The sequence below is a fragment of the Artemia sp. Qi Xiang Cuo genome, chromosome 11, assembly GCF_049724085.1.
Source record: "Artemia sp. Qi Xiang Cuo chromosome 11, ASM4972408v1, whole genome shotgun sequence".
NCBI classification, from domain to species: Eukaryota; Metazoa; Arthropoda; class Branchiopoda; order Anostraca; family Artemiidae; genus Artemia; species Artemia sp. Qi Xiang Cuo.
In genome coordinates this window covers 17101868-17119057 of record NC_142804.1, presented here as the reverse complement: position 1 = coordinate 17119057, position 17190 = coordinate 17101868, and the positions used below count along the sequence as shown (strand labels likewise).

General features: G+C 34.4%; 1 protein-coding gene across 1 annotated transcript in view; it reads left to right on the top strand.

Moving 5' to 3' along the window:
- Positions 1-13357, top strand: part of LOC148946708 (protein SSUH2 homolog) — a 44083-nt gene extending 30726 nt beyond the window's left edge. Inside the window, exons 7-9 of the mRNA XM_089097091.1 lie at positions 4159-4295; positions 7155-7362; positions 13114-13357. Coding sequence (XP_088953217.1) covers positions 4159-4295; positions 7155-7362; positions 13114-13266 — 498 coding nt within the window. The 3' untranslated portion in view covers positions 13267-13357. The remainder of the gene's footprint in view (positions 1-4158; positions 4296-7154; positions 7363-13113) is intronic.
- Positions 13358-17190: the final 3833 nt, after the last annotated feature.

Genomic DNA, 17190 nt, shown 5'->3' with positions numbered 1-17190 from the left:
ATATATATATATATATATATATATATATATATATATATATATATATATATATATATATATATATATATATATATATATATATATATATATATATATATATATATATATATATATATATATATATATATTCTGGCTCAGTGGAACTGTCATGTATCTTCTAACCACCACGAATTTAATAATTTTCTTGAAATTTTTATAGGTAATATTGATATTCTTGGGATTTGTGAATCTTTTTTTACTCAGGAGAATTTTCTCTCGTCACATTTTTTTCCAGGGTATCAAATTGTTGGCAAATCAAGGACAGTAATGAGGGGAGGAGGTTTGGCGTTTCTTGTGAAGAATGGTATTAATTTTAAAGTTCTGAATGATTTTTTTATTGGAATGAAGGTAAGATGGAAATATTATCTATTGAAGCCCATATTGATAAAAGAAATATTTTGATATCTTCGGTTTATCGGCCGCCTAGTACTACTCCGGATGATTTTTTGGGGGATTTTGAACAGTTTTTGACTAATGTGCTTCGAAGAAATCGCGAGTGTGTTTTTATTGGTGATTTCAACTTCGATCTGCTGAAACTGACTGGCCCTAATTTAGAATTTTTGAACTTGATGCTTTGTCATGGCTACTACCCAACTGTTACTATACCGACAAGGATTACAGAACATTCAGCAACTTTAATTGACAATATATTTGTTTCGTCTGATCTCATTGCGCAATGCCATTCAGACGTGTCAGTTACTCCAGGTTCGGATCATCTCCCATCAGTTTGTACGATTGATCAGTCTCGAATCCTAAAATAGCTAAAGAGAAATATCTCTCACGGGAGATGAAGGCCGAGAATCTGAAGAAGTTCAAGGATGAAGTGATTGTGCTGTCTTGGCAAGAAGTGACGGATATTAATGATGATCCGTCTCGAGCATTTGATGAGTTTATGAATGTTCTTGGTCCAATCTATGATAGTTATTGTCCTGTTCTTGAGATCCAGGAAAGAAAGAGAAATCACCATAACCCATGGATTATCGATAAAGTTACTGACCTAATGCAAGTGAGGGATGACCTGTTTAAGGCATACCTGAATTGTGAGTCTGATAGTAGTTGGGAAGCATTTCGTAAGGTTTGAAATAAAGTAAATTCCCTTCGCAGAACTGCAATGAAACCGTGTTATTCTGATAAGTTTGAACAACACAAAGGTGATATGCAAGGTACTGGGCAAACTATAAAGAATGTGCTCGAGACTGGCAAATCTTCAGCTTTCCCAGAAAAAGTGGAAATTAACGGTGATAGTGTCCATAATGAGAAGGATATTACAAATGAATTTTGCAAATATTTCTCTAGAATTGGTAGTGATATTTCTAGCGAGGCAGGAAAGAATAGTGACCAGTTTTGGAACAGGAATTCCTTGACAACCGAGGTGAATCCCAGTCCTTTAGTTTTGTTGAGTGTAATCTGAATGACGTAAGTAAGGCTGTCAAGTCGATAAAGTCAAACTCTGCTGGAACGGATGGACTTAACCTTAAGGCGTTTAAAGTTGTAAGTGCTTACCTCCTACCGGTTCTCCTATACCTAGTAAACCTATCAATGAGAAAAGGTGACTTTCCACGTGCGTTAAAACAAGCTGAAGTGATTGTACTTCACAAAGGAGGTGACAAGAATGAGTTGTCAAACTATAGACCAATGTCAATTTTACCTTTATTTTCTAAGATTGTTGAAAAAGTTATTTATTCCCAAGTTTATTCTTATTTAGATTCTTTTGGATTTGTTAGTGATAGTCAATTCGGTTTTAGAAAGCGTCACTCAACGTTGCACGCAATGCATCACCTTTTAGATAATTTGAATAATGGATTTGAAAGAAATTTAGTTCCTTTAACTGTAATTATTGATTTGAAGAAAGCGTTCGATACAGTTAATTTTAATATACTTTTGAAGCGGTTAAAAAGTCTTGGAATTAAAAATTGTGCTCTAAATTGGTTTGAATCTTATCTTTTTGGTCGGTCTATAAGTGTTGAGCGCAAAGATATTGTCAGTGAATTGATGCCTGTTACTTGTGGTGTGCCGCAGGGTTCCGTTCTGGGACCTCTATTGTTCCTAGTTTACGTAGATACATTGCGGGATTATGTAAGTGATGGTGTTGTTACTTTATTTGCTGATGATACGGCTATAACTGTTTTTGCAAAGTCTGTTCAAGAAGCTGTTGAAAAAGCTAACCATGCACTTCAGTGTCTCCGCGTATTTGTGAGCTGCCTCGCTGTTAATGCAAAGAAAACCAGTTAATGCAAAGAAAACCTTTTACATGACTTTAAGCAGAGCTGGGACTATTTCCCACTGGATTCCGTATTTATATATGTCTCTGAGCCAATTCATCAAGCATAGGACATCCATAACATGGGTTTTCATATTAACTGAAATCTCATCTGGAAGAAACACAGTGAGATAGTATCAGCTAAAGCTGTCAGAGGACTCGGGATACTGAGAAAACTTAAGCATACCTTTCCTCTGTCAACCCTCAAGCTCATTTACAGCACTATTGTAGACCCTTATATTGGGTACGGAGGCTCAGTATGGGCCAGTAATTTCATCGGCAACTATAAAAGGATACAAATTGTTCAGAATAAAGCAATCAGAGTACTCGGAGAGATGTGCCATTGTGAAAGCACTGCCCAATCTTACAAAAAATTTGGCATCCTGAATGTTGGGCAGCAGCGTGATTATCAGTTATCAGTTTTTGTCTATTAGCGTCTGAATATGTTATCTTCTCAGTACTTTTGAAACGTATTTTCACGCAGTTTTCTCTACCGCGAATATTCTACGCATAATGTTGACCATTTGGTCAGTGGGATCCGACATTCAAAAAGATAAAGCTTTGCTTTACGGAACATAGGTGTTTTGGTATGGAATGGTCTCCCGGATAGTATTGGAGCGGCCGATAACTTAGTTTCATTTTAGAAAAAGTTAAGGAATTTTTTTGTTGAAAAAGGAGGAGATTGGGGGGAGGAAGAGGGAAGGGGAGGGGGAGAGGAAAGGGGGAGGATGGTTAGAGTGTGAAAATATAAATTGTTTTCTTGACTTTTTTTCCTTACCTTCTTTTTTTTGAAAAAAAAAGAATTTATTAATAATTATTATTGTTTTTATTTATTTTTGATTAAAGGGCGGTTAGAAGATACAGCCACGAACAGGATTTCTCTTTTCAAATCTTAATGTGGTTGTCTAGTTATTTCTGATGTTTGTTGAATGTTTTTTTTTTGGTAAAATAAAAAAAAAATGTCTATGACTATGTCTATATATATATATATATATATATATATATATATATATATATATATATATATATATATATATATATATATATATATATATATATATATATATATATATATATATTGGTTGGGAGAAGAGAGTTTGGGACTTCATCTTCTCACAGGGCTCTTTTTTGAATGGATTCAAGTTTATCTTGCCTTTCCTTGGAAATGCCAAGGTGCCAAACTGGACAAGCATATTTGAGATAAAGTCGAAAAAGGGAAGAATAAATTCTTAGTTCCTGAAGGGGAAATGCAAAATTTATTTCGGAGCTTAAGAAGGGAGATAGGTGCATTAATTTTATGGATGATGTTTTCAACATGGATAACACTTTAAATTGGAAGGAATTGTGCCGCTAAGTAATTTGAAGGAGGACACAGAAATTTCAAGAGGTATAAAGTTAAGAAAACGGGGTGAGGATTTAAGGAAACAATTTGGTATTATTATGGGTTTAGAAGGGTTTACTCTCATGCCCAAGTCCAAGGCATCTTGCGCAAGATCATTGAGGATGCTCATAGGGTTGCTCATTAAAATTTCCATAGAATTTCTGGGCTGTTAATCATGACTGAGAAAAGGAAGGGGAACTAGGAAAATGCTATGGGGAACTCAATTGTAAAGAGGGAGAGGATTGGAATAATGATTCAATATTTAGCTACTTGTGATCTATATGATAGAAAGGAAAAAACCAGTTTCACCAGAGAAGAGGTATTTTTTGATGATAAATGGAAACTAAGTTTAGCCAAGCATTAGAGCTTTTCCAATGGTGGTGAGAAAATGAACAAGGTAATGGAAAGTAAGTATTATTTTCTACTGCCGTAGCATAGTCTAGTTAGAATTTAAAGAAATCTAATTTTTATTTTATAGGTACCTGGTAGATGTCTTGCGTGTGCTGGAATGGGAAGACGAAGATGTGCTTCGTGTCTGGGACAAGGGCATTTACCTTGCTCCACATGCTTGGCACGTGGTAGATTGAAATTCTCTATTAAGATCACGATTACATGGTAAGTTTGACTAACGTAAATACATCTAATTTTAAACTTTGGTTTTTATTGAGTTTTTTTGTTTTATTCTATGTATTTTGCTGTGCTATTTTTAAATAGAGTTCAGCTTTCCTTTCATATAAAATGTATAAAATTGTAATGATCCTCTTGTGGGATCATTGTGATGTGGGATCATTTTGTGTGACTATTGATGATTTTTTTGTGGGGGTGGGGTATACAGCTATAAAGTTCGTTAAGAGATGGGGGCTGAGTAAAGTCTTGAAATAAATAGGCTTATTACGTGGTTTCTAGGGTTTTTAAATTAAATTGTGGATAATTCTTTATATTTAGCTCCCTTTTAGCGTCTGTTAATACTCGTTTATTTTGAATGTCAATCGCTATTTATCCGAATATAAAATACATCTTGTTATTACGTGTAATTGTCCTAGCAGTAAGATAGGGATAATATCAACCCCGCTAAAATAACCCAAAAACGTCCCAAGCAATGATGGTATTGCATATAATACTAGTTTCAAATAATTATAACCAAAGTGTCTAGGGGATAATTAAAAAGGCATAGGAACTCAACAGCAACGATCGTCAAACAGAGTAGACTGCGTTGGCTTGGCCATGTCCTGAGAAAGCCCAATGACCACTTCATCAAGCAAGTGCTTCTAGCTGCTTTTCTGTCAGATTGGCACAGACGTCCGGGCAGTCAATTGAAAAATTGGTGGGCAGCTTTCAGAAACGACCATGGGGGTTTCCCATGAACTTCTTTTCAACTGAAAGTATGGAGCAATATTAAAACTCGAAACGAACAGAAATTATTCCGTTGGGGTGGCCTCCCTCCTCATTACCTTGTTCTTCACTCTAAAGTTGCTAGCATTTTTAAAAAAGCTTCCTATTCTAATTAAACGGCCCTTGTGTTTCAGGAATCGTTCTTAAATAATTGGGACAAACAGTCACATTTTAGCACAAAGAGCAAGGTATTGAGGAGGGGGACAATCCCTTCATATACGGAATAATTTCTTTTTGGTTTGAGTTTTAAAGTTGCTCCTAACTTTCAATTGAAAGACTTATTTTTTTTTATTTAATTTCTGGTCCTTTTTCAAATAATACCGGTAAATCTGGCTCATCCTTGATGAAAATGTCCCTTCCCTCATGGGAAACCCTTTCGTGGAAAGTTCCTTCCACGTAAAATATGCCCCCCCCCCCAGTAAAATTCCTTCCGGACAATTCCATCCTCTAGGATTTCTTGCAAAAGATTCAGCCTGAAAAATGCTTCTTGGCATTTAATTTTCCGTGAAAATTATTTCCCGAAAATCCAAATACGCTGAAAATTTCCCTCGGACAATTCCCCCAGAACATCTCCGCATGCAAAATTGAGTTGCCAAAGAGAAAGTAAGAGAAAAAAAAATCGTATAGGAATTCTGTCAAATCCCACCGGTGTAAAATATCCCCTGGAAAGTTAAACCTCTGAGATTTCCCTTGACGTAAAAATTATACCCCAATCATAATTATACCCCCCCCCCCCCGAAAAATGTTTGTATGCTTCCCAATAACAATACTATGCGTAAACAATGGGCAAATTTTATAACTTTAAGACCCATCCCCAGGGGCTGGGGGGGGGGGTGATGGTGTCGCCTAGAGAGGTAATGATTTGGGACTTTTCGACTATTCTAACCAAAATGGCTATCTCAAAATTTTGATTGGACAATTTTGGGGAAATAAGGGGCGTGGGGGGGGGGGGCTAGTTGTAGTCCAAGCTTTTTGGTCACTTAAAAGAGCACTAGAACTTTTAATTTTCGTTCAAATGAGCCCTTTCCCGATGTTCTAGGACCATTGGCCCGAAACGATAACCCCTGGGAAAAAAAACACATCTGTGATCTTTCTTCTGGTAAAAATACAAAAATTCCACATTTTCGCAGATTGGAGCTTGAAAAATCCATTGTAGGGGTCTCTGATTTGCTGAATTTGATGGTGTGATTTTCATTCAGATTACTTGATTTTTAGGATGATTTTTCCCTTTTTCGAAAATCCGGCAGATTTTCTCAGGCAGTATAATAAGCCGATTCTTTTGATATATTTATTGACATCCAAATTCCGTTTCTTAGAGTTTCGGTTACTATTGTGCCACGTCGTTCCTTACCTATAGTTTGTTTCCACGAATTAACTAAATTTAGGATAGTCATGCTACAACTTGTGACAGACTCCTTCTTCACCTACACATGAACCAGTTGTTCAGCTTACTACCATCAAAGTATGTTTTCTTTATTTTCAACGACGTATCTTTTATTTCCAGCTTCATCCAAAAAATTGTACAAAGTAAAAAATACTTTTTGTGAAATCTATTTCAAAAATTCACATTAAATTTGCCCCTTTATAATAAAAAGTATCATAACTTTTTTATAATTATATATTTCTTATTCAAAGCTCGTTATAATTTGCAATATATCTAAACGTGACAAAATTAATTACACGTTTCGTAAAACTGTCCCTAGATTTCAAGCAGGCACATATCCAGGGATTTTTTTTACCGGACACGCATCCAGAAATCCCAAAATTTCATGCACGATTTAAGATTAATACCAAAATAGCCAAATTATTTGGGAAATGGAAGAAAATGTAAGAAAACTTTGCCTAGAGACTTACGTACAGTATCTTATTGTATATGTATGACCTGCATAATATTCTTACAGTCATTTGAGGGGGAGGGGGAGTGAAATTAAAAGGAAATCCAAGAAAACCTAGCAGAGTTAGTTATGTATCTGGGGGGCTTGCGCATTATTCTCAGTCATGTGAGACATCAAAAGGATTTCTAAAGCTATCAAAAGGCTAAGAACTCATGTAAGCTGAAAAATAAACTAAACTTTAAAACAGGAGAGTTCATAAAGAGGAAGCCGTCATTGATAAAGGAGACATCCCACCGTCCGTTCTATACTCAGCACGTGGTAAGCTTCTAATGGATGAAGAAAAGTTAAGAGTTGGCCCATTGGAACTTTTCAATGATCAGAGAGTAGTAGATGCGTCTCGTCACATCGTAGACAAACACAGCAATATGTTCCCATATGAGAGGATTCTTCTACAGGTAACTCAATGCTTTTCTAGGTGAATTCGCTAATAAAATAAATAAAAATGCAGTAATTGCTTAAGCCAAGAAATATTCTCAAGCCAACTTTTTGTGGGAAAGCTTATGACTTGAATATGTTTTACGGAATGAATGTGTTTTATTGCTCCAATGTTATTATGATTAAACATATCAGTCATAAAAAGAATTTTCAAGGCTGAATTGGTTAATCATCGTGACAGGAAAAACCTAAGAATTAAATGTTTAAGAAATGGTTAAGGTCAATGAAAATAAAAAGAATCAGAGATCATTTTGGAATTACGAATTAGAGAATGGTAGCATCGAAAGTGACTCCAAGATTTCTTGATATGACAAAAGACAATAATGATGTGTAAAACACCGACAGTTCTGCTATTACGAAATCATATAGAATTTTCTGCGGAATAAATAGTATTTATTGTTTTTATGATGACTTTATGTACTGAACAAAAAGAATCCTCTTAATGTATGCACAAAGATGTCAATTAAAAACCCAAAACAATCGTCAAAACAAAGTTTTTCTGTGAAAAGTAAAGAGAGAAATTAAAACTTAAACTTAGTAGAAATTAGCTTATATAATTTGTCAAACCATCGACGACTAGAGATTAGCCTACTGTGAATGGAAAATAGGAAATGAAAAGAAATTAGATTCACGATGGTAGGACAATGTCAAAATTGTATCAACCTTTGATCAGCTCCGCTTAATGAAGTTATGTGATGGCAGCTCTTTGATTTTATTTCTTTGCAATCAATTTAATTCCGTAGTTTTCAAACCCTCAAAATTAAAAAAATGGTGTGTCTCGTGAGAAATAAAGAGAGAAATTAAAGCTTAAAATTAGTAGAAATGAGTTCTTATAGTGTGTCAAACCTTCGACGAATAGAGATTTCTATGAATAAAGAAAATGGAAAATGAACGGAAACTAGATTTATGATGCAAAGAAAATGTGAAAAATCACAACAACCTTTGATACTTTTGTCAAATGAAGTTATTTGGAAGCATTTTATTTCTTTGTCCTCAACTAATAGTTTAGTTTTCGACTCCTCAAAGTTTAAAAAGTCGTGTGTCTCAAGAAAATTTTCAAACAAAATTTTTCTGAAATTTTATAAATGTAGTTAGTTTTAAATACACCACGGGTAAAAACTAATACTTTACTGCTTTACTTCAAGACATAAAACCATATTATCTGTCGAAGACATAAATATTACCTAGAGTTGTTGTGCAGTCATTTTAATGACGAAACATTTTCTTGACCTAAAATTTACCAAAGGATACACCAAGCACAAGTATGTAACCCCTCTTCCTTGAACAGGGAAAAGTATTACAATTCTTACTGGTAAATCACTCTTCATGATATAGTAGAAATCCTCAAACAAAGAAATTTCAAGCCTGCTGGCACCTGGGCTGTAAGGTTCAACGTTTTAAAAATTTCAATTAACATCTCTTTGGCTGTAGATACCCCTGCTACCAAATTTAAAGTCAACGTTGGGCTCCAGAAGTGGTGAATGCTTCTGAAAATCCACCTGCTCTACTGTTTTGGGCCAAATTACTTGCCTCATTTGTTTTGAGCAGACTGGAGGTCTAAGAAGAAAAAAAAGCCTCTGAAAATTATCATTCTTATATCCCATTGGTCCAGAGTAATGCCAATTGTCCCATAAATTTTAGGCCGACTAGTACAAATAAAAAGAAAATACCTGTATACCTCTTTGCTGAAAAAATGAGTTGGTCTTGGAGCGCCAACAGGCCACTTCGTGAGCCCTTGAAATATCTTGAGTTTAAGGGGGATGTGCTTCCTCAAATCATACGGATTTAAAGCCATTGTCTCTTTTTTTAAGTAAGATTTTATATACCAGCCTTTTAGCTAGTAGATAGAGGCAAGAGAGACGGGAAGGGTTGGAGGACTAAAGCTGTCACTAGGGTGTCCCAGTTGCGGGAATTAAAAGTCCTTGAATGGCTCTGGTTAAGAAATATGCAGACCTATTCTCGTTTATACACGTTTATCTGTGTTTTTTGAATAAATTGACCGATTGAATTGATTGATTGACGTATATTCTGAAAGCTCGGGTACATATGATATCTTTTGATAGCAATATCGAACTTTTGATTTGATACCAACGGGGGGGGGGTGTATGGTTACAGGGCATCCAGGGGTGAAAACAGTCTGTGAAGGGGGCTGTTTGCCCTCTAATTACTTTCAAACTTTAATAAGAGTATTAAAATTCTCACCTTATTGCCTAATAAGTAGTGTGCCAAGCTTCTATAATCATGCTTTCCCAGTTTTCAAAGGGTAGCTCATGCTTTTCTTGCGAATGGTAGCTTTTTACTAGTCGTGAATAGCCAATGGCAAAAATGGACAATTCAAAGAGTACGATCAAACAGTTCGTGGTAACGAGCTGTAAGTAAGGAGCGACCCGGCTCAATAGCAACCGAAACTCTAAAAAACTGAATTTTGATACCAATAAATACAACACAAGAATCAGATTTTTATGCTGATTTCAAATATATAAGTCTCATCAAGTTTAGTCTTACCCATCAAAAGTGACGCGCTTGAGAAAATTTGCATTATTTTTGAAAAAAGGGAGAAACACCCCCTAAAAGTCATAGAACCATAATGAAAATCACACCATCATGGGCACCCATAAGCTGAATTCCAGGGGGGGGGGGGCAAACCTGGTCGAATTGGCACTTTTAACACTATATAATAGAAACCTCAGAAGAAAAATATAAAACTAAGGCAGCATCATTCAGCCAGGGAGGCGGGCGCACCCCCCCCCCTTATGGGCACCCATGCACACCATCAAGTATTTTTTGCAAGAAGAAAGATCACGGATGCGTGTTAATTTATTTATTTTTTTCCAGGGGTGATCGTATCGACCCAGTGGTCCTAGAATATCGCAGGAGGTCTCATTCGAATGGAAATTAAAAGTTCTAGTGCCATTTTTAAGTGACCAAAAGAAATGGAGGGTAACTAGGCCCCCTTCCACGCTCTTTTTTCCCAAAGTTACCCAACCAAAATATTGAGATAGCCATTTTGTTCAGCATGGTCGAAAAATATAATAACTATGTCTTTGAGGACGATTAGTTCTCCACAGTCCCGGGGGGATGGGCTGCAAGTTATGAACGTTACCCAATGTTTACATATAGTATTGGTTATTGGGAAGTATACAGACGTTTTCAGGGTTTTTTTTTTTGGTAGGGGGGGGAGGGTGGGGGGTTACATGGGGTTATCTTTCTATGGAGGAAGTTTTCATGGGGGAAGGGACATTGCTATGAAGGGGTGCCGCATTTCCCAGCATTATTAAAAAAAAAAAATCAGAAATTAAGTAAAAAATAAAACAAGTTTTCCAACTGAAAGTAAGGAGCAACATCAAAACTTAAAACGAACAGAAATTGTTACGTATATGATTGGGTTCGCCCCCTTGTCAATACCTCGCTCTTTACGCTAAAGTTTTTTTTTAGTACTTTCATAAGAACTACTTGTTCTAGTTAACGGGCTTTGTGATTAAGGGGTCATTCTTAAAGAATTGGAAAAAAATTTGAACTTTTGCGTAAAGAGCGAGGTGTTGACTAAGGGTTAAACCCCTTAATATACCTAATGAAAATATACGAATATAGAAGTTCGTTACGTAAGTTAATTCGCAAGTTACGTGTATTTATCACTAATAAAAGCGTTCGTGAATAAAATTAAACAACTTTCGAGAAAGCCACTTAAAAAAAAAGTAAAATTAATATGCAAATTAAAGCTTACATTAAAGCTTAAAATGAGTAGAAATTATTCCGTATATGAAAAGGGCTGTCCCCTCCTCAATGCCTCACTCTTTACGCTAAAGTTTGACTCTTTCTCACAACTCTATTCTTTAAAACAATAAAAAACTTTAGCGTAAAGATCGAGGCATTGAGGAGGGGACAGCCCCTTTCATATATGGAATAATTTCTGTTCGTTTTTAGTTTTAATGTCGCTCCTTACTTTCAGTTAAAAAAAGCTTGTTTTTTTTTATTTAATTCCATTACAAGAATAGAAACTAGAGCTAGCGTTAGCAAAAAATACTCAACGCCATCTAGCTTCTGACGTCTCTTGGCATTTTTTCAGCAAATAATAAAGCAGAAGTAATGTAATTAGTGTAATTGGTGAAATTAGTGATGTAACACCGATTAACAAAAAAAATTTCAGTGTATATCTTGGTTCCAATCTTGTATTTAGACAGTTTAGATATGCCGATTAAAAAGGTCCAAACCGTTTTTTTCTCTATCAACCACCGTTTTTGAAATGTCTGACATTAACTATTTATTCTTGTTTAACTTTGTGTCAAGACAAATAACTCGCAGATAAATTACATTAGAGAGTATATTGAAGAATGGAGTACTAATTGAATTAGCATAAACTATATAGCATCAGCTAGTTTAAGGGATAATACACACATGAAATACAGAGGCATAACATAAAGTTCCGTAATTTAAGGTTAGTTTGGTTTGTTTTTTTTTGGCGGTAGATTTGCACTTATGCTGATCTTCTGACATGTTGCGTTGAAGCATCCAGCATTCATCATCAAACATTGGGGCACTCAATCAACCCTAACACTGGGATTTCATGAAGAAAACGTTTTCCATATCCACCTCTGACAGAACCTAGATTCTCGGGAAAGAAGTCAAGGAGATGAATCATGAGGGACATATTGTAACCTATCTAGCTATACGCAATTATGCAATTCTGAAAAATATTTACATATTCAGGAGAATTATTATTTTGAAAGAAATTGTCCACAATAGACAATCAGGTGACATAATCAATAAACAGGACATCATGCCTCAGAGAAGCAACTCTGAAGATGCATTTTGTTGTAAAAAAAATTGCGTTTCATCTTAATATTATCTTTTAATACCTTCATATAGAACGTAGATATAAATTTGTTTTTATTATATTAGTCATAATTTTTATTTAAATTTATTTATGTTATATTATTATATTAAATTTATATTAAATTAGAGCTATTATTATTATATTATATTAATACTATTATTATATTAAATTTATTATATTAGTTATTATATTTTTATTTAAATTTATTATAGTAGTTTGCAAATGTGCCCCTTAAACACCTGTCTTCCGTATTTTATCCAACACTATTCAACAGAACAGGATTTATTTTTTTATCTTAAAAACCTGACAAAAACAGCAGAACAATTTTCAGATTTGTAATCAGCATAAAAAAATTACACTGGAAAAAATAAAATTAAGGTAGGCATCCAGGCCATGAAGCCTTTGTGGTATTTGTAGATTATTGTGCTATTATTGTATGAAAAATCTATCTATCTATCTATCTGTCTATGGCTTGGTTTTGTGTGTAATTGGTATTTGATCTCAGTTCTTTAAAAAGACACAATTAGGAACCTTAAAAAAATGTCAAGAAACACAAAACACTAGATAGTGTCGGTGACGTTTTTGTTGTTGTTAATACTAGTGCCAGTTTTCAATCTTGCAAGTTATCCGTCCGTCACAGAGCTGTCACAGTTGACAAAATTGGAAGATATCTAACAAACTCTTGAAGTAATATTGACAAATGTTTGACTTTCAACAACATTTATTATAGCTAGTTATATTACAGTATGTACAAATAATGTAGATATGCTCCAATATTTCTATAAATTGAATTTGGCGAGAATTAATAATTATAGACATTAATAATATATATTAATTATCACTTTATATTATTCATTTTCTCTTTACTTTTTTCCAGCGACTTAGTCTGAGGGCTTTGCCAGTGAATTCAGTTATATATGAATGGAGGAACCACATAAAGCAGTTTTATATTTATGGCGCCGAACAAAGAGTTTATTGTCCAGATTACCCACAGCAAGAATGTTGCGGGCTATTGTCCTACTTTAGATAATTTATTTGAATTTTCAGTTATTCATGCCACTATGATATCTCTCCTACTCAAAATTGAACAATTTGGGAATAAATATTTTGATAAATTTAAAGCTACAATGCTATTATAATTTTAAAAGGAGTTTTGTAGAAACTACAGATTTTAGTTTAGAAGGATTTACATTAAATCTTCTAAATTGCAAATTCGTTGATTTGTCTTTCCACGATTGTATCATTTCTAGGTGATTTTGATTTATTTTCTATTTAAGAACGAACTAAATAAGGTCCAAGACTGCCCCCAAAGGGTGAAGTACCAAGAATAGTGAAAAGGTAATGTGAAGTAGTGAAGTAGAAAGAAGTGAAACACAAAGAACAGTGAAAATGAAATGTGAAGAAGTGAAGTGAAGTACTGAAGTGAGACAGCTTGAAATAGTGAAGTTATAAGCTTACACAATTATAATATATATATATATATATATATATATATATATATATATATATATATATATATATATATATATATATATATATATATATATATATATATATATATATATATATATATATATGTATCTATATATATATATATCTATATATATATATATATAGTTCAAAACTCAAAAAATTGGGAATTCAGTTTTTAAGGAAAAAACCTCCATATGCAGTCATGCACTTTTGGCAGTAGCCGGGACCAAATTAAAAAAGAAAAACATGGGTCAAAAGTAATTAAATAATAAGCGAAAATATGTGATACCAAACAGCTTCATTAGGTATAGCTTACGATAGCGAACGAGAAGATAGCGAGACCTTTGAAGGTATAGTTTTCTTTGGGAATCAACAGTTTTTAATTTTAGTTTTGATGAGTAAATTAAATTTAGGTAATTGATTTTGTATATTTATTTTCAAGCTTAGACGAGGCAACACTGATCAAAAAGCGGTGCTCTTCCAGAAGCTTCATAATCTTCAAACAAACAATTGGAAATTCTTGAGAAATCACGATTTGCCGGTGTGAATAAACCAATATGGGCTCGGAGTGCATGAAACGTTATTATTCTGATATCCTAAAGATGGCACTTTAGAAGATTAACTTCAGTTAAAGCTTACTTAAAACCAAGGTAACCCAAAAGGAGTACAAGCAACTTCACTTTAAAAGATTAACTTCAGTTAAAGCTTACTTAAAATCAAGGTAACCCAAAAGGAGTACAAGCAACTTCACTTTAAAAGATTAACTTCAGTTAAAGCTTACTTAAAACCAAGGTAACCCAAAAGGAGTACAAGCAACTTCACTTTAAAAGATTAACTTCAGTTAAAGCTTACTTAAAACCAAGGTAACCCAAAAAGAGTACAAGCAACTTCACTTTAAAAGATTAACTTCAGTTAAAGCTTACTTAAAACCAAGGTAACCCAAAAAGAGTACAAGCAACTTCACTCTTCCCATCTTCATAAGCATAGATATGTTAAACGTTGTTTTTTAACTCGTGAAAGTTGAGGTATTATTTTAGCTATGCTCCTAAATTAGACCTACAGGGCCAAAATCCTGCTAAGTGCAGCAGTAGCTTTGATTCACGTGTCACAAAGCTATGCAGCAGCACAAATAAAAAAGTCATCAGACGTGACTTAAATCGAGACGCGACTATGTTGGCTATTACTGGGTTGTATTACATACAAATTTGAAACAGTCATTGCATTGCTATTTTTGGTTCACCAACAAGTCACCTGGCCTCGCAGGCGAACAGGTGATTTAAGCCTAATAGGTAGAAAGTTTTTTGCTCCCATTCCCTCTTAAACAAAAATTTGACGCACTCTGTTCGATTTTGTGCTAGAAATAGCTAAACGAATGAAAGTACTCAATCCCTTTACTTGATAAAATGTTATCATTGTGACACCAAATGTTAACTCACTGCAGCATCAAGTTGCCTGAGCCCAACACAGCTACGCACGCTCCTCCTCCATGCCAATCTATTCAAAGCCCCCCTCTTTACACCCTACCAAAAGTTACACCATCCTCTCACCATACTTGGGGACAACCTGCTTTTTGTTTGGCCTTAGACGGTTAGCCGACAAGGACTATATTTGGCAATCTGTCATCCTTCATCCACACACAAACTTTTCGGAATTTCACAAGCTAGTGATTCTTTTTAGTTGGTTTTGCAGCTGCTTTTCTTAGTATATTAAATTAACAGATTTCTATCAATTTATTGGAATATATACCTAATTACCTAAAGGAGATTTAAGGTAAGAATCCGGTTGTTACTGATGTTAGCTTACAAGAGGAATGTTTTATATGGTATTACCAAAAAATCCTGTGCTGAGCTCGAAAATATCTAAAAAAAAAAATGAAATGGCAAATTTCATTTAAAAGAAGATATAACGAACTTGAAAGATATTTCTGTCAACATTTCCATCATTTTTTTTAATGCTGTGGGAATGCACTTCCCAAGAATCCAATTTGGAGCGAATTTGGCCCCAAAAACTATCTTGAGCTTCACATAGTTTGTTATCACAGCCTGTTTGATAGTAAAAAGTGACTAAAGTAATAGAAAGCATTAAAAAAAAAGAATGGTAAAAGATAGGTTAGGTTGAATTTGAAACGCGAGTTCAATTGGTGAATGAAAGAACATAGCTGTAATAGGTGTTTATGTGTTCAAACAGTTCGTGGCAACGAACAGTAAGTAAGAGGTAACTCGGCTCAATAGTAACTGAAACTCTAAGAAACGGAATTTTGATATAAATAGATTCACCAAAGAATTGGCTTTTTGTGCTAATTCCAAATGTATAAGGTTCATTAAGTTTAGTGCTACTCATCAAAAGATACGAGCCTGAGAAAGTATGTCCGACTTTTGAAAAAGGGGGGAAACGCCCCAGAAATTCAAGAAATTTTGATGAAAATTGCATCGTCAGATTCCGCTTGTCAGAGAAACCTCCTGAAGAGGTTTCAAGTTTCTATGTACGAAAATGTCGAATTTTGTATTTTTCCCAAAAGAAAGATAACAGATGCTTGTTTTTTGTTGTTATTTTTTTTAGGGGTGACCGTACCCAGCCAATGATCCTAGTATATCGAGATAAGACTCATTCGAACAAAAATTAAAAGTTCTGGTGCTCTTATTAAGTGACCAAAACGATTGAAGGCCCCTCCCCCACCCGTTTTCCCCAAAGTCGTCTTGATCAAAATTTCGAGATGGTTATTTTGTTCAGCATAGTTGAAACACTATGGCGATAACATGACCCCCCTTAAAGCCCTTGCAAAGATCAGAGGGTTCTCTGAGTTTGACAAAAGAAGCACGTATTTGCAATCAAATAAAACTGCAACTGACAGAATTTTGCTTAGCGTCAAGGAACTTCAAAACATTAAATGCAAAATTTACAAAAAAACATACTCCCAAATTCCATTTTACGCCTAATGTAGAGTTGTGAGAATCAAGTGGAATTTGATTCAATTTGATTCACCTGATTCAAGTTTTATTTGGTAGTAAAATTCTTCTGAGTGTTCTCAAATTGATGGGATAATAAAATTACTTTTGTAGTAATCTAAGGGAAGTAATCTAAGTGTCAGTAATCATTAAAGCAATATTTCAAATGATCCAGGGATTTATTGCAGTCATTTCACATAATATCAACACAACAAAAATCTGACAAAATTTGCTAGGTCTACTCCTTTCGTGGATAAAATCAAATAGGTGAGAAAACGAGGATTTTGTCAGCCAGTGGCAAAATACGAAGACGAAGAACAAGCAAATATTTCGACAATGACCTCCGCCAAGTCGTCCTCAGTACAAAAAAAAAAAAAAAAAAAAAAAAAAAAAAAAAAAAATCTAACCTTTCGAAGTAAACCTAGCAAACCTAGATTCACTTCGAAAGGTTAGATTTTTTTTTTAGTTCCGTAATTTGCCAATGTTGCCAATGTAAAATGTTGCCAATGAAAAAATGCTTGATTACTTCCTTGCCG